Genomic DNA, 18,333 nt, shown 5'->3' on the forward strand with positions numbered 1-18,333 from the left:
AGATATCTTCCATATCAGACTTTGATTAAACAAATAATATGATATAATATAATAAATAATAAACTGAGTTGGGAGACAAATTTTAAAATGACACAACGTCTGCCAAATGGCGTAATTGGAGTTATGTTAAATGTCAAAGCTACTGCAACAGTGTAAATGTGTCATTACATCAGCAGACTGACTCAGAGTCTAGAGATGGCTTAACTTTAACAAGCGCACATAGCCTGTCCATCTCCATCGTGCATGCTTTTTGTCAGCCCCTGTGAATTATGACATATTACCTCCGCTGGAGCATTACTCACTCATTCAACAGAACCAGCTCTGCCCCACCCCTCCCCAGCTTGGTCCCCCCTCCTTCCTTCTCTCAGGGTTTATAACCCAGCAGCTCCAATAGTTGGCTAACTCAGAGGTGCTCTACATATAGTGAAGTAGGTGACTAAGTAAAGACAGAGCAGCTGGAGTGTGCAGGAGCAGGAAAACTTGCTGATAGAGGATTCTGATGTTTTCAGATATATGCGCTGCAACCCAACAAATCTTAAGAAAAAACATGCATAAGAACTCCATCATGCATGTGTTTTGGATCTGCCTGGTGCTGTGTACGGGTCCATCGTTGTGTATAAATGACATCGAGTATGAAAGAATCTATGAAGACAGCTATGACAATGAGATCCCCCTGGACCAGCAGGAGGGTGAGTTTTATTTCTTTCTCTTTTTTTTCTCTTTTCTGCTCCCTGCTTGTTTGAACAGATAGATATTGTGATGAATTTCTCTTCAGTTTTACTACGCTTTACTAAACCGAGCTAATTAAAATTTTTACTGTTTAATTAAATTTTTAATAACACACTGATTTAGATATGTCTAAAGGTCAGCAGTTGTGTTTATTAAATTTGGTCTAGAGTATTTCTTGGTCCAGTTTACTATAATGCACCATATTTAAATATTTGATGTTGTAAAGTATATTTTTACTCAGATGATACCATCTTTGGCTTTCACAGTTTTATCAGGTGAGCATCAGACTTAATGAAACAGACTTACCAATAACTGGAACACATACCTCATACCGTGAACACAGAGCACAGGCAATAAGCAACCTCTGTGATTTGAGTCCACGTAAAGAATGCAAACTGGTAGCCTCAAATACCTACAGAAGGTGGACATTTCACAGTTTAAGCCCCCTCTGATGTTTGTCAGGTCCCTTTTGCATCGGTTTTCTTCGAGCGTCCAATCTCAAAGACTTCGTTGCTGTACCCCTAAATTAATGAGGTCCCCTGATGTCATTTTGGGATTGTAGCACGTGTATTTTATGTGTTCTTCATGACCTTTACATCTGTGTTGAATAACTCCCCAAAGCCATTTTCATACTTCACAGTGTGTCCAAACTTAAACTGGCATCATATCTGTGAAATACATCCAACTCTAATTACTGCTGTATGTTTAGCAGAAGCTCAGTTTTAACACCTTCTTGCCTTCTTTCCGTGTACTCGTTTCACTGATAAAGTCCAGTCAAATTATGACAATAAAGTAAATCTCCTTTTTTGGGGTTATATATGGCAAGTGTTAATTCTATGTAATGCTTAAATTGCCTTTTGGAATGAATAATCGATGCATCTATGTGGTTGTGTGCAGGTGAGTCTCCAACTGCAGCATGCCAAACAGATTTCTCCCGCTGGGATAAACTTTTTATCGCTCTAGAGGACTCCAACATGAGACAAAACATGCTGCTGGAATCTGTGGAGCAGTGCTGCGGGGGAACGGCGTCTCTTAAGACCCAACTGGAGAAGCTGACGAAGGGGATGTGTCAGCAGTGTGCACCCAGCTTGGAAGCAGCTTGCAGGGTACATGCAGAGCAGGCAAGTCTTAGGCTGCAAAAGAGTTTGGTGGATCTCAGGGATGAGGAGGAAGAGAGGGAAAGAAGATTAAATGCAACCTTGCGGATGCTCCTACATGGTAGGCACCAGGACGATGCTTGGCTGAAGAGGCTAGAAGAAATCATTTCATCTGCATCTGCTGACAGCAGCATGAGAGACCAGCCAACACCAACACCTGACGGTTTGGGAATGAAGCTCTTCACATCTGGCCTGAAGGAGCAGGAAGTGACCTCGCCGGTGAACATAGTCACCATGGAAAGTGCTCTGGCTGCCATAGCAACAGAGCTTCAGAGGATTCATAAGCAGCTGAACAAAGTGATAGAGCAGGTAGGCACGCTGGGAAAGGGCAGAGGAGACACATGAATTGCCCAAAGGAAAAATAAATAGTAAAAGCTTGACTGGAAAACTCCTATTGCAGATGATGATTTTGCACATGTTGTTTGTATTTCTACCGCTCTGCCTTTTTATAAAGCCTCTGTTACACATGAGATCGTTTTTGTCTGGTGACAATGAGTTTCAATGTACCATAAATGTCATGGGTTTGCTATAATGAATAAAAATTAACTAAACAACTGAGTCAGCCTCGTGGAAAGGTTTCCTCCCTCCTCCCACACAGTGTCACTTAATTTTAAACTGTGTATTTATGTTCACGTCCATGCCCACTCTTTCATTAGTCTAGGTTACTACATGTGCTTTATCTACAAGTGCCAAAGTTTGCACCACTTGCCTTGGTGTTTGTGTAGTTGTGGTGTGGTCTGCAAATCCCCAAACCCACAAGAAGGTGTGTCAGTGATTTGGGATTTTTATTTAATTCATAGCAGGTCTCTCCCACTCATTAACTGCTTTAAAAGTGTCTGAATAGAAAGAGGCCACGACTTACGATGCTCGGAGTGTTTATGATTTGTGAAACCCTGCCAGAAGTATTACACTGCCACCAGTGCCTCCTACAGCTTCATACACACACGTGAATGCGTGCTCATTATTAAAAACCACAAAGACTGACTGTTGTTATGGCTAAAGGGAGTTTCTGTATACTTTACAGTGTCTGTGTATCCGTTTTTGGTCTTAAATCCTATTTTCATTCATTTTTTTAATGTACTTGCACTTCTGTTTGGATGTTTTGTTAAGATGAAAGAGGAAATTAGGCAAAAGGTACATCAGTGCAAATTAAAGTCATACTAACCAAATACGTTTTATTGTTAGCTAAATTTATATTTAATTTATAGTCGGTGTGGTTCAAAAGCACTCCTAGGTGATAACAGCAGCATTTAAATTTGTAGGTGATCATTGAGCTTGAAATCCACCATCCATCGATGGATCAGTAGTAGGGCAAAACTAACTTGTTTCACAGTCCTCTTAATATGATATTTGTATATAAAATCACAGTCAGTCAAGTAAAAATTAAAGCTAGCAAATAAATTTAGCAGAACATGAAGCACTTTGTTTTTCTATGGTATTTACTAGTGTAGAATTAAAAGGCAGAAGAAGAATGTAAACATACGTTAAGTTTGTCCTTTACACAGTGCTTACTCACACTAAAGCACTGAGCAAAGTGCAGCAACAGAGTATTTTAATGAGGCCAACACACTGACATCACAGAAACATTTCACTAGTGAAACACTCATGAATGTCTTCAGATGTCTACTCCCGTTCCCAAGTGTTTGTGGGCATGAAAGCTTCTTTTTAAATCTACAGCTGCCTCGAGAACTAAATGCAGGATTAGACTGTTTTTGGGGGGCGTTTCCTTGGATACAACTAACAAGATGGAGAGGAGTGTAGAAGTTATATCTCCTATCAATTCTTTTACACCTGTTTCACAGCGGTACCTGGCATACGCACAGAGACACGCTGGTCTGTTCAGTGTGGAGGCACCTGTTTTAATTAAAAGTCTCCATCTGTGCGATGTGTGATGGGGGAGTTTGGTGAATGGAAGTTATATCGAGAGAAAAAGAGCAACAAAGAGGAAAGCAGGAGGTTAATGATGAGGAAAATAGACGAGGAACGACACAGAAATGTAGTGATGGTGCTTATGTGTCATGCAGATCGTTATTAGACATAATAACCGTTCCCCAACACACGAAACAGTGTTTTTATCAGCCAGCTGGCCAGACACGCCACAATAACCAACCACCATCAGCCCTGCTTGCTACCCTGACATCCTCTCATTCTGCTGCTTCCCTTTCATCTCTGCTTTGTCATCGGCCATCACCCCTCCACCGCCCACCCACCCGCTCCTTATCTGTATGCCAATCCCATCATCTTCTCTCCCTCTGTCCCCATTTGTTTTCCTCTGATTGTGTGTCTTGCCCCTCTCCCGAGCCTCCAATCTTCCAGGGTTTTTTCTGTTCTTTTCTCTAAGTCTTGCTGGCAGCCAAGAGGCAAATAGATGGCAGCAGTCCTTGGCCGAATCTCAGTTGGCAGCAAAAAGTGACTGACATCACATTGATTGTTAAATGTACTCAGTACACACACACACACGTGGGGTGGGGGGAAAAGAGGGTGATAGTGATTACAAGTGGCTACAGAAATGTGCTGTGTTCATCAGAGATTTTAATATCACATCACTTGGTCACTGTAACAGACAACACCATGTTGGCACTTTTCCAAAAGCAAAGAGGATGATACCAAAAAAAGCTTCAATAAACACTTAGAAGTCTCTCGTGTACACTGGAAACAATCTCATGAAGGAGCAAGTGAACGATAAGAGTGACAGTGCTGCAAGGTGAGAGGAGGTGTCTATTTGATGGGAGAGTCCAGAATCTCCTCATACTCCTCCCTCTGCCGACGCCCACCAACTCGAGAGGGGAGCAGCTTCATTGCTACCAGCCAACCGACACTCAGGATGACCATCACGCTCCCCACGACCTCTGGTGCAGTGGGAGCCAGTGGCAGTACAGCCAGATGCAGGAGCATGGCGATGGGTATCTCCAAGCTCTGAGAGGCGGAAACCAGAGCCGGGTGGAGTCGGGTGAGAGCGTGCGTCATTCCCAGGAAGGCTACGACCGAGCAGGCTGCGAGGCCCAAGACCAATAACCAGGCTTCAACACTCATTGGCCAGGACCAGCCCTCTTGTAGCAGGGCCAGAGAGGCTGGGGCAAGTAAGCAGCCTGTCCAGCTTACTGTGAACAAAGCAGTCCCAACTCCCACCCTCTCCTTCAGGGAACGATACCCAACCAACGCTAGTGCCATCCACAGCCCTGCAAGCGCTGAAAGAGACCATCCAAATGCACCCCTCCAGAACACAGCCGGATCAGTTGGCGAATCTGAATTGGTCTCATCTACTGCAGGAAGTAACACAAGCCCCAAGCCACACAGCCCTGCAGCTATGGTGATCCCATCAGCCAATCCCAGCCTCTCTTCTAAGAGCAGGAAGGCAAGGGTCGCTGATAGTGCTGTGGTCGCCAGACGCCAGGTTGTTGTAGCATTTCCAGGAGAGACGAATGTTAAGGAAGAGTAGGCGCAACAAAGGGAGAGGGAGTAGGCGATGCCGTAACAGAGTAGACGTAGTCGATAGCCCTCTGGCCCAAAAGGGTTCTCCCCCCTGTGCAGTGGTACAGCCAGAGACAGGAGCTGTACGATGGACCGAACCAAGAGTAGAAACAGGGTGCCGAGGCTGAAGCGTTCGGAGGCCACTCGAGTCAGAACAATCAAGCTGCCATGTGCCAGCGCCGCACCGAGCAGGCCCACCCAGGTGAGTCGAGATGCAGACACAGAAGCCTCACCGAAACTGGCTAGCTGTTCCCCAACCCCTTTCCCAGACCCCTTTGCTGCTTTGGCACTACCCTCACTCCCTTCTCCTCCCCCCACGGTTTGAAGTTTGTGGGCTGTATCTTTGTCGTTGTGTCTTGAGCCAAAAAGAGTCAGGGGCCACTTCCTGCTCTCTGTCAGTTGTTTCTTATCTGACGTCTCCTCCACGAATGAGCCAAAGTCCTCAAAAGACGGAGCATCGTCATAGCCATCATCCCCAGGTTGGGGAAAGTGTGTGTGTACTCCTGGCTGGGGGGCATAGGGTGTGTGGGTGGCATATTTGGCTGTAACAGTGTGAGGATGGATCTTTACTCTCTTCTTAGAGCCACCCAAGAGGTGAGTGGACTCCATTTTGAAACTTTAGAGAAGACACCTGTAAGGAAAAACAAAATACTTTTAGCTCAGCACATAATATATAATTCACACGTGCACAAATCCTCTCTCCTCTTTCCCCTCTCACAACATCCCGCTGTGAGATTCTGCTTGATATCTCATATATCTTTAATATCCGAGATAATAATAGCAGTGACTCACATCTTCCCGTGTGCCTGCGTGTTTGGCAGGGAATGTACGTAAGCTCTACCCATGTGACCAATCATGACTTTATTGTTTTCTGTGTGGTGATACTTTGAATTATATAGAACAATTATGTCCTTGCAGCACTTCTACATCCTCATGGATAGCTCGACCTTCGTGGGGGCTCAGAGAGTGTTATGGCAATGACAGTTACATAAGCAAGTGCTTCCTGCCTCATTTGTCTTCAGTCTTTCTCTCTCTAATGACTTTTGCCTCATTCTGTCGCTTCCCATTGTCCTCCCTCACTCACTCTCGTTTGTCAATTTGTGAAAAATATTACGCTGGCATTTAAATAATGTTTGTTTATTTCCTTGTTCATAACATCATTTAACCACCCGCTTCGCCACCTTTTTATTTCTCCCTCTCTCTTTAACTCTCTCTCCAGGCTACACATATTTTTTTAGGGCTTTTTGGCATTTATTGTGTTAGGACAGTGGAGAGAAGACAGGACTGAGAAAAGAAAACAGGGGGCAGACATGCAGTAAATGCCCTCGGGGTGGATTTGAACCCAGGCCTGCCTGAGCGTTATGGTAAGCTCCACAGCCTCTTAAGTGTTGTGATTACTGTGGAACAATATTGCTATGCAAGTGCAAAAGCATAGAGAGCATATGGCTCAGTTATTTCCCAAGAGATATGAGGCAATTGTCCCCAAGTAAGTTTACAGTAGTAAAATGACTCTTTATTTTGGTGTATTTTATGAATAAAGCATCAGACAAGTATTACTAAGTATTACTGTACCCGCTCATTCAGCCTCAACCAGCTCATCTAACAAAAATGACTTGTGAGCACTGTTGACACAGACTGTAGGAGAATCACATTTCACAAATGACATTTTCCCTGCAAATTGCACATAAAATTGAAGTTGGCGCACGATTCACAGGTTTCTACAGCATCTGATTGCTTGGATGTGAAATATTATCAAAACTCTGATTTAAACAGTTGTTTGTTTTGTTATTTTTTATGGCAAAAAATAAGCAGTTTCTTTTAAAGAAATGAACTATATATGGACATATATATATATGATTATTTTTTCTTCATTATGTTAAATGTCATTTTATATCACTATATTACAATAATGATGTGTCGGAATGAAACAAAAAAGGCCATTTATTGATAAATTAACTTAAGATAATTGTGTTTGGTTTTTGGTTATTCTGGTAATTTCTCCCAAATCAAGCCGATTTTAACCCTCTGACTCTGGCACCAAACAGTCCTGCAGCAGATGACATAATTCACCAGGAGATGTCAAGAGGAAAACTACCATCGGGTAAACCACATGACAAAAGAACATCTCTTCAGACCAACACAAACTACATTTCTGCATGACAAACGTCCTGAGCTCAGACTATAAAAAACAGCATTTCACTATTATTATAATTTCCTACTAGCAGACGGACTCAAAGCCAGTCGTTTTGGCAGCTCGCTGTTGTTTCTCTCATCATCAGTGATGCAGTCATTTCAATTTGGTAGTAGCAGGGGGAATTTGTTAATTTGTGGTTATGTGCCCTTCGTGCACTCTCTCTTCATGTATACAGATTATTCCACAGCACCTAACATGAATTGGTGTGTTTTAAAAACAGCTGGGGGGTTAAGTAAGGGCTGTTTTTTTTAGCTGTTTGCATCTCTCTGGTTAATAGCAATTGCCCATAAATAATTGAATATAAAGTGCTTTGCATATACCTTTTTTTTAAAGATGATCTTTGGAGCTTGTATAACATAAGTAAACTATACTTTAGACAAGTCCCAGGAATATGGCGAGAATATAGACTGAAATGAATGATTTCATGATTTCCCTATGTACTTCACAGTTTGCTGAATCAGGCAAAAAGCCACATATGTAAAGTTGTTCTGCTGATATTTTAGAAGCTCTCTTATCATGTATGCTAACTGAAGGTTATCGGTAACCTGATCAGCTCCTCTGTGAAAACACAAAGAGCAAAAAGAGATCCGGATATATTCCTGTCTGCCTTTTCTCTTTTCAGTCAGTTAAATATACTCTGCTGGATGATGCAGCCAGCCACTGCAATGCTGCTGCTGCTCCTGCTGCTGCTACTCCCAAAACCTTGTTTTACACCTTACACAACCATTAAAGTGGTTCGCTGAAAGACCTGCAAAATCTGAGAAAGGAAGCAATTAAGCTTGCATTTCCAGAGAGAGAGAGAGAGCCCTTCTGATTCAGTCTGACGGAAAAGATAAATCGTGCACAGTCCTCTCTGTGCATCTTGTGTATTTCATTTGACATCATCATCTTCTAAGGGCTTAAAATCAATAGTATCTTTGAAACTGACTATTTATAGAACAATCACTTAATGGATGGCACTCTTATACTGTAACTAAACAGACTGGAAAGCATATGCAGCTGTCAAAGGTAATACAGTTAAAGTATGACTGATAGGCTGCTTAATATTATAGAGGAGGGAATAAATGGCTTTGTGTTATTTTCTTAAGGGTTCATGAATGCTGGACTCTCTGTAACCTATGCTTTTCTCAAGGTTAGGCTCATCGATGATGCGCCCCTGTGACGCCAGAAGGTTGAAAAAAAAAAAAAAAAACACGGGCGCGCACACACTCACACACACACGTACACAGAGTCATAGCGAAAAGCAGAGGGTTTGTGCTACCGCATTTAAAGCCACTTAACCAATTCCTTTCACACTATGAAACACTATGTCCCTGCTTGTTCCGACATCATAAGCTGCTGTCAGCAGCTCCAGGGACGACTGCTCGATTCTTGGACCTGACGCAAGGAGATATTTTGGCCTACATGCATCAAAAATCTCAGTCTACCTTACAATGACAGCCCGACCAGTGACCCACGGCCAATTCTTGAATGGGGAGAAGCGCGCGCTCGCTTACACACTCTGCGTGCGCTCGAGGATTGGCACAACACAACCGAATCGATGTCGACTTCCCAATTAGCGGTTTACTCTATTCCCGGTAATAATGGGCTATAATTAGTAACCACCAGGTGGGTTATGCGTATTTTAAAGCTTTAGAAACACCTCGACTCACCTGCTTTCCCTCAAGCCAGCTGACCACCAGGTTGAACTTCACTCTCGGGCAATCTCAGTCATTTACTGAGCACCTCCAACACTCCATCACCTCGTCTTGGCCATTTGTTCATCTGTTTCTTCCTCCCTCACCTCTCCTCTTCTTTCCCTTGGAGCAAACGGAATTTTCCGCAAGGGCACCTGCGGTCCCTTCACCTCACTCTGCAAGCGGAAAACGCGTGTTTTATAACAACCTGCTGCCCTCCATCACTCTCTACACTGATACAGATGCTCCTCCTCGGCTTGTTCAAAGAGAGAGCGAGGGAGAGAGAGAAAGGTCTAATCATAACGTCTGAGCATGCGTGACATTCACCGCACATCTGATCAATCTGTTACCCGTGAGAGATAGAGACTGACAGGAAAATAATTTCATCGAGCACAATTATTATAAAGTTACGATTATGCTAATGATCGATTAATCGATTATTCAAGGCTATTTACATTGTAAGGTGAAGACCCTTCAATAATACAGAGAAATTATCATCAGCTTCACCCATCTTTTCTGGCTGGATGAGAGTTATTCCCCGGAGCTCCATTAAAGCCTTCACAGACAAGCCTAGACTTTTAGCATATTAATGGATTTTGGAATAGTATGTCAACATTTATAGATGGGTGTCTGACCACATTTTTAAGGTCTTGTCACGCATTTTAAAATTTAAAGTAATGATGATGGTAATGAAGAAAAAAAGATTAAAGAAGGTCAGCACAGTTTTCCTCCCCGCCTTTTTAATTCAAACGTTGCACAACCTCGCACATTTTCATCTTTCTGCAACCTGACAGTAATTGCTTTGACATTTTGCTGCAGAAACACTTGTGTGCTCTGTTTTCTTTTGAGCTATATTAACCTTTAGCAAATGTAGCTGATGTTGTATTGGATCTTCGTATTGTTTAAGAAAAAAGCCTCCAGCTGCTGTTTCGTTACACGCAAGGAGGATCCACTGGGACTCTAGGGTCAATATTAAGGTCAAATACACTGTGTACCCTATCTCCATGTTCACTAATTGACTCAAATTTTTAGATTATGGACATGACGCAGCCCAAAATTGGTCTCTTTTCTACTTGCCTCATTTTGTTCCTTTACTTTGTGATGAGGATGTGTGCGAAGACTTAAACACTAGTCTGTATGGTGCTATTGGATAGCTGCAAAAATCTGTTAAACTGTGATGCAGATTATTCTCTACTATTCACTGTTGCTGTAATTAGTCCTTTATTGCAAAGCTGCGATAGACGTTACCTTCTATTTGGATGCTTTTCAACCACTTGACGAGTAACAAGAAAGCAAAAACAATGCCGTGAAGCTAAACGCTTCAGAGTTAATGATAGCAGATTCAATGTAGTTTGTTGCCACCAGCAACAGTAACCATATTACACAAATCATTTGATCCACAGTTATTTATATTCATGTGATTACTTTTAGTTTTATTTATGCATAACTGCAGACTCAAGGACAGTTTTTGTTGCGATTCACTGAGTGTGTCATGTATTTGATTGCACTGAAAGTTAAGGTTCAGTTTCTCAGACGTGGATTTAATGTAAAAAGAAATTTCACTGGACCTAGTCATTATATTTGTCTTTTAGTTTAGCACTAGGTTTAGCCAATGTCTTGGAAACTGGCTGTAAGAGCTTTGATTTCTTTCTCCTCAAAGAATGTTTTTGTTTTTAATTTAATGCACCTGCCCATGTGAAAAGCCAATTACCAGCGCAATATTTTGCCATGTAATAATTCATTTTTAAACATCATGTCTAGCTGGAACAAGCTGGACCGCACACAAAATTTTAGCTTGGTCTCACTGGCCCTGCTCACATTAAAAGTCATAAACAGCTCCATGAAAATCTAATCATTCAGACTGCAAATTTGTAATGTTTATTCATTCAAAAAAAAACAAAAATTATGCCCAGATAGCTCATTAAAATGAAAATAACAAAGCCAAATTGAGCCGTGGTTCTAAAAGTTAATTTTCTTTTACTGTTTTTTAAATTTTGAAATGTCTCTGTAACTGTTTTTATAGTGACCTCTTTTCTACTTTCTTTCTTTCTTTGACCCTCTCTTTCTCCTCACTCCTCTATGCATCTGGTTTAGGCTGTTTCACTGAGGATGAGGAGGACTATCTAGTGTTTCCATGGTTACAGTGAATAAGAGTGGATCGGACGCAGCTATTTGGGGCACTGTTTGAATCCAAAGGACTGCAGGTTTTGGGAAAAGGTTCATGATATCCAAAGACCTGCCCTCCAGGGAGGAGTTGGTGTGATGAGATGAGAATATGCTAAGAGAAGAAGAGCTGAGCTGACAGCAGGGAGAGCATAATGGGTGAGGGGTAGCTGGGTTTGGTGGGAGCAGTGAAGCAGAGAGAAAAATTTGGGGATGATAGAAGGATGGAAAGTACAGGAAAGGATATATATATATATATATATATATATATATATATATATATATATATATTGGTTGTACCAGCAGGTTGTACCTGCTGCGGAGACTCAGGTCGTTTGGGGTGGAGGGCCCACTCCTGAAGACCTTCTATGACTCTTGTTATGACCCAGTGATGTGTTTGGTGGTATTTTCCCTTTTCTTTCTTTTTCCCTCTCCTAGAAGGTGGACACCTAGGCGTGGCTGCTAAGTATCCGGGTGGAGTCTTTACCTATCCTCGGATTGGATAATTGATGGACCACCTCCAGTACTTAACGTCCGGATGACAGACACCTGGCAGTGTTTTTGGGGAACCCCGTTGACTCGATCACGGAGTTGTGTGTGTGATTATTGTAGTGCAGGCTGGAGTATTCACGTGTACCTCTAGCCTTGCCATGTAAATAATTGTAAATAAGTTAACCAGTGGCGGTCACTTTTTTGTTCCTTTGCTGTATAACTTTCACTGTCGCAGCCTAGTAGGCGTGAGAAGCCGTTTTCTTTTGTTGAACAAGTTTTCTCCTGTTTTTCGTTAGATAGATAGGTAAGTGACTTGTCTTTTGTTTTGGCTTCTTTTTATTTTGGTGTAGGGAAGACTAGGGATTGTTTTATAGGGAGTTTTGTTTATTGTTTTGGCATTGCTCACTGCTGAGGAAAATAAATGGCTGCTTAAATACTTAAAAAAGGTGTCGTTGTTGGGGTTTTTGCGTGGGTGGGAAGTGAGTGGGGCAAACTATTTGTTACGTTTATTTACTTGCCGGGACCAGAACGTAACATATTGGGGGCTCGTCTCTTTTGTGTTCTTTTTTTGGCTTGTTTTCTTGGTTGGCGGTTTTTTCTTGTGTGGGGGGGTGTGTGTGTTAGGATGGAGTTTAAGTTGGAGGACTTCACTCTGAGCCCGTCTGCGGAGAAGTTGGACAGGTGTAAAAAGGCTGACCTCTTGCTTGTTGCTGAATTCTTTGATGTGACTGTGCCGTTGACTGCGAAGAAGAAAGAGCTTAGGGAGCTCCTGTGTGTCCAGTTGACGGACAGGGGGTTGTTTGGTGAGCCGGGTCCTGCAGGGGGGGTTGAGCTGGGGGCTGTTGCTGGTGTTTCTGCCCCACTGAAAAATCTCCCTGTTCCGCCTAGCCCTTCTGTGGAGGAGCTGCAGTTAACGCTGCGCATTAAGGAGGTGGAGCTAAAGAAACAGCAGTTGGAGGTGGACGCTATGCACTTGAGGATCAGGGCTCTGGAGGTAGAGAGGGGAGCCTCTGTGTCTGCCAGCCCTCCTGTACCTCGGTTAGCCCCGCAGTCACCATCCCCGCAGGTACCCTCCCCGGAGTCATCATCCCCGCAGGTACCCTCCCCGGGGTCATCATCCCCGCAGTCGCCATCTCCGCAGCCACCGGCCCCGATGCCAGGTGGTGGCTTTGATGTGAGTAAACACATCAAAATGGTGCCGGCGTTTCGGGAAACTGAGGTGGATTCGTATTTCACAGTGTTTGAACGTATCGCAGGTGCGCTGCACTGGCCAAAGGATGTGTGGTCTCTTTTACTCCAATGTAGATTGGTGGGGAAAGCTCAAGAGGTATGCACCGCTCTTTCTCTGGAGGACAGTTTTGACTATGATACGGTGAAGGCTGCTGTCCTACGCGCTTACGAGCTTGTGCCAGAGGCTTACAGGCAGAGATTTAGGGATGGGAAAAAATCCGCCAACCAGACCTATGTGGAGTTTGCCAGAGAAAAGAAAACTCTGTTTGATAAGTGGTGTCATGCTACAGAAGTAAAAACCTTGGAAGACCTGCGTGAGTTGGTGACGTTAGAAGAGTTTAAAAATCAACTACCAGACACTGTGGTAACCTACTTAAACGAACAGAAGGTTACGACTCTCGCCGCTGCTGCTATACGGGCTGATGAGTTTGTGTTGACACATAAAGTGATGTTTTCGGCTCCTGCTCACAGTTTTTCGTCTTCCGGTGGCCCGCCCCGATGGTCTCCAAGGGGCACCCGCCGTGCCATCCCCTCATCCGTTGAGAACCGCGTGTGTTTTTTTTTGCCATGAGCAGGGACACCTTATTGCGGTTTGCCCTGCTCTGAAAAGAAAAGAAATGACCAGGAAGGGTGCATCTCCTTCCCCAATAAACCTTCTACAGATAAACCCTCCTCCTTTGGGGGAGGTGATGGTACCCGAAAATGATAAGGTAGATGAGGAGTTTAAGCCATTTGTGTCACACGGTTTTGTTTCCTTGATAGGGGAAGATCGGCGGGCTCCTGTCAGTATTTTGCGAGACACTGGTGCGAAACAGTCGCTCATTCGTGAGGGGGTTTTACCGTTTTCAGCTCAATCCTATTGTGGGGCTGATGTGTTAGCCTGGGGAGTTAGGATGTGTGTAATACGGGTTCCTTTACATTTGGTGCAGCTTTCGTCTCAGTTTTTGTCTGGTGAGGTTAAGCTTGGGGTGCGACCCCAGTTACCGGTGGCAGGTATTGACATCATTTTGGGAAACGATCTAGCTGGCTGCACAGTTTTTCCGTCGCCAGAAGTAGTTGATATACCACTTACAGATAATAGTGGTTTCGCTTGTGCTACATCAAATGCTGTTCCTTTGTTTCCCGTGTGTGCTGTGACACGTGCGCAGGCACGCAAACAGGGTGACGTGGTGGGTCTTAGCGACTTTTTCTTAAGCGCTTCAGACACACTGAGCTTGCAACCCGCCTGTGAAGGTACCCCTGTCTCTGTATCACTTCAGCCGGATGAGGAGACTATGACTCTGTCAGTAGATAAAGACAAGCTTATAGAAATTCAAAAAAATGATGAGAGCTTGTCATCTTGTTGGGCGTATGTGACCGAGCCTAAGAGTGGGAGATCTGCGTCCTACCTTATTGAGGATGGGGTGCTGATGCGCTACTGGACTCCCAGTTCTGGCTGCACCCATGAGGGAGTGCAGCAGATTGTTGTTCCGCAGTCGCTTCGTCCCCAGGTCCTAAGCTTGGCACATGACCACATTATGTCCGGTCATTTGGGAATCACAAAAACATATAACCGTGTCCTCCGTTGCCTAAACGCATCCAAACTGATCAGGGCACAAACTTTATGTCTAAAATCTTTGCCCAGGTCATGACAGAGCTCGGAGTCACTCATCACACTTCAAGCGCATACCACCCGGAGAGTCAGGGTGCATTAGAAAGGTTCCATCAAACCCTAAAAAACATGCTTCGCAAATTTTGCACGGAGTCTGGCCGTGAGTGGGATGAGGGGGTGCCACTACTGTTGTTTGCCGTCAGGGAGACATGTCAGGAGTCTTTGGGGTTCAGTCCAGCTGATTTGGTTTTTGGCCACACGGTGCGCGGTCCGTTACGTCTCCTGAAAGAGAAATTTCTCTCAGATAGTCATCGGCCGAAAGAAAATATTCTGGACTATGTTAGTTTGTTTAAGGAGAGGCTACATAATGCCTGTGCTTTGGCTCGTGACATGCTGGCAAAGGCTCAGGTTAGAATGAAAACACATTTTGATAAGAAGTCTGTAGTACGGATGTTCCAGTCAGGTGACCGTGTGTTGGCTTTCTTGCCGGTTGTTGGTTCTTCCCTGCAAGCAAAGTTTTCCGGTCCGTATGTCATTGAGTGCAAACTAAGTGAGACGGACTATGTGGTGTTAACCCCTGATCGTAAGAGGAAAAGTCGCGTCTGTCACATCAACATGCTAAAGGAATACATTGATCGTGACCGCTCTAGTTTGGCACCTGTTGTGTCACCTATTGTGTCGGTATCCGTTTCTCCACCCTTGTATAGTCCCGGCGATGACGGGTTGGATGACAGGCACACCTCTGTTTCGGGTGCGCGTCTTGGGAACTCTGAAATCTTGGCTGACTTGGATGCCTATTTGGCGCCCCTGTCTGATCCCGCTAAGTCTGATGTCCGTGAGCTCATTACAAACTACTCTGCTCTTTTCGGTGACATCCCCACTCAAACGCATGTATTAAGTCATGATATTGATGTGGGTGACCATAAGCCCATAAAGCAGCATGCATACCGGGTAAATCCCACTAAGCGGGCCATTATGCAGCAAGAAGTCCAGTATCTTCTTGACCACGGTTTTGCTTTCCCCAGTAATAGCTCTTGGAGCTCACCATCACTTCTCGTTCCAAAATCCGATCAAACTCCCCGTTTCTGTAATGATTTCCGAAAAGTAAATGCTGTTACGAAACCCGATTCGTTTCCTCTCCCACGTATGGATGATCTGGTCGATCGTGTGGGTTCGGCAAACTTTGTAACCAAACTTGACCTCTTAAAAGGGTACTGGCAGGTCCCCTTAACTCAACGCGCATCAGAAATCAGTGCCTTTGTTACACCCGATCATTTTTTGCAATATACCGTCATGCCGTTCGGGTTGAGAAATGCCCCCGCCACATTTCAACGACTGATGAACACTGTGTTACAGGGAGTCGTAAATTGCGAAGTGTATCTGGATGATATAGTGGCCTATTCCTCCACCTGGACTGAACACCTCAAGATTCTCAGGGAAATATTTGACCGGTTGCATGATGCCTCTCTGACACTGAATCTGGCTAAGTGTGAATTTGGAAAGGCGGTTGTAACTTATCTAGGGAAACAAGTAGGACAAGGTAGAGTCCTCCCTGTTGCTGTGAAAGTGCAGGCAATAGTAGACTTTCCAGTTCCACAGACTCGCCGGGAGCTGCGGCGTTTTTTGGGCATGGTAGGTTATTACCGTGGGTTCTGCAAAAACTTCTCTGAGGTAGTAGCCCCGTTAACCAGTCTTGCCAGTCCAAAATCGCCATTTGTGTGGACAGAGAAATGTCAGTTCGCTTTCGAAGCTGCTAAAGCTCTCCTTTGTAGTGCTCCGGTGTTGGCCGCCCCTGATTTTACACATCCGTTCAAGCTTGAGGTGGACGCCAGTGTTTTGGGGGCAGGTGCAGTGCTCGTGCAGGAGGATGACAATGGCATTGACCACCCAGTCTGCTTCTTTTCTAGAAAATTTCTAAAACACCAACTGCATTACAGCACGATTGAAAAGGAAGCCTTAGCCTTGCTATTGGCCTTGCAGCACTTTGAAGTGTACCTGGGATCTAGTCCTGTTCCAACCATTGTGTTCTCTGACCATAACCCTCTCCAGTTTCTATCTCGGATGCAAAACAGTAACCAGCGCCTTATGCGTTGGTCCCTACTCCTTCAGGACTTCAACATTGAGATCCGATATAAAAAGGGCTTAGAGAACGTTATGGCTGATGCCCTCTCTAGGGCTTAAATCAAACATCTTTGTGTGGGGTTGGATGTTTGATTTTTTTTGGGTGGGGGAAACTGTTATGACCCAGTGATGTGTTTGGTGGTATTTTCCCTTTTCTTTCTTTTTCCCTCTCCTAGAAGGTGGACACCTAGGCGTGGCTGCTAAGTATCCGGGTGGAGTCTTTACCTATCCTCGGATTGGATAATTGATGGACCACCTCCAGTACTTAACGTCCGGATGACAGACACCTGGCAGTGTTTTTGGGGAACCCCGTTGACTCGATCACGGAGTTGTGTGTGTGATTATTGTAGTGCAGGCTGGAGTATTCACGTGTACCTCTAGCCTTGCCATGTAAATAATTGTAAATAAGTTAACCAGTGGCGGTCACTTTTTTGTTCCTTTGCTGTATAACTTTCACTGTCGCAGCCTAGTAGGCGTGAGAAGCCGTTTTCTTTTGTTGAACAAGTTTTCTCCTGTTTTTCGTTAGATAGATAGGTAAGTGACTTGTCTTTTGTTTTGGCTTCTTTTTATTTTGGTGTAGGGAAGACTAGGGATTGTTTTATAGGGAGTTTTGTTTATTGTTTTGGCATTGCTCACTGCTGAGGAAAATAAATGGCTGCTTAAATACTTAAAAAAGGTGTCGTTGTTGGGGTTTTTGCGTGGGTGGGAAGTGAGTGGGGCAAACTATTTGTTACGTTTATTTACTTGCCGGGACCAGAACGTAACACTCTGTGGTGGCTTCTGCTATCTTTTATGGTGTGGTCTGCTGGGGCGGCAGCATCTCTGCTGGGGACAGGAAGAGACTGAACAGGGTGATCCGAAGGGCCAGCTCTGTTCTAGGATGCCCTCTGGACCCAGTGGAGGTGGTGAGTGACAGGAGAATGGCGGCTAAGCTGTCATCCCTGTTGGACAACGTCTCCCACCCCATGCAGCAGACTGTGACAGCACTGAGCAGCTCCTTCAGTGGGAGACTGCGGCACCCACGGTGTGGGACGGAGAGATTTCGCAGGTCTTTCCTCCCCACTGCTGTCAGACTCCACAACAAAGACTTTAACTGAACAAACACACACATCCACACATGTGCAATAACACTAAGTGCAATAATCTTTTCTGGCATCGTTGTATTTTTACTCAGTTGTATATAGCATTCGTATTCTATTTTTATCTTATTGTATATTTTTATTCTATTTTATTCTACTGTATATAGTATATTATTTTATTCTATTCTGTACAGCTGTGTACTGTATTTATTCTTATTGTATTCTAATTTTTGCGTCATAACTTTTGCACTGTCCACTTCCTGCTGTGACAAAACAAATTTCCCACGTGTGGGACTAATAAAGGTTATCTTATCTTATCATATATATATATATATATAGATAGATAGATAGATAGATAGATATATATATAGGTCCCTCATCCTATTCATGTAGCCCCTTCCGCCGGGGTTACTTGCGTAGTAGCATTCCA

General features: G+C 44.0%; 2 protein-coding genes across 2 annotated transcripts; one reads left to right on the forward strand and one right to left on the reverse strand.

Annotated features, from left to right (window-relative positions):
* The first annotated feature begins 547 nt into the window (after nucleotides 1–547).
* On the forward strand, nucleotides 548–2,231 carry LOC146612170 (uncharacterized). The gene is made up of 2 exons (XM_085343486.1): nucleotides 548–689; nucleotides 1,627–2,231. Exons 1-2 carry the CDS (start codon nucleotides 548–550, stop codon nucleotides 2,229–2,231), a joined length of 747 nt encoding a protein of 248 aa, XP_085199612.1.
* Nucleotides 2,232–4,604: 2,373 nt separating this feature from the next.
* slc35g2a (solute carrier family 35 member G2a) lies at nucleotides 4,605–5,966 on the reverse strand. The gene has a single exon (XM_085343457.1). It carries the CDS (start codon nucleotides 5,964–5,966, stop codon nucleotides 4,605–4,607), a length of 1,362 nt encoding a protein of 453 aa, XP_085199583.1.
* Nucleotides 5,967–18,333: the final 12,367 nt, after the last annotated feature.

The sequence above is a fragment of the Diplotaxodon limnothrissa genome, linkage group LG19 (assembly GCF_057381915.1).
Source record: "Diplotaxodon limnothrissa isolate DT_005_m linkage group LG19, D_limnothrissa_male_GT1.1, whole genome shotgun sequence".
In the NCBI taxonomy this organism is placed as follows: Eukaryota; Metazoa; Chordata; class Actinopteri; order Cichliformes; family Cichlidae; genus Diplotaxodon; species Diplotaxodon limnothrissa.

What these genes read in the sequence shown, in the direction of transcription:
- slc35g2a (XM_085343457.1), bottom strand. Translation starts at nt 5,966, where the DNA reads ATGGAGTCCACTCACCTCTTGGGTGGCTCTAAGAAGAGAGTAAAGATC.
- LOC146612170 (XM_085343486.1), top strand. Translation starts at nt 548, where the DNA reads ATGCATAAGAACTCCATCATGCATGTGTTTTGGATCTGCCTGGTGCTG. An exon ending in CCCCCTGGACCAGCAGGAGG is followed by an intron (nt 690 to 1,626) that starts GTGAGTTTTATT and finishes GGTTGTGTGCAG; the next exon opens with GTGAGTCTCCAACTGCAGCA.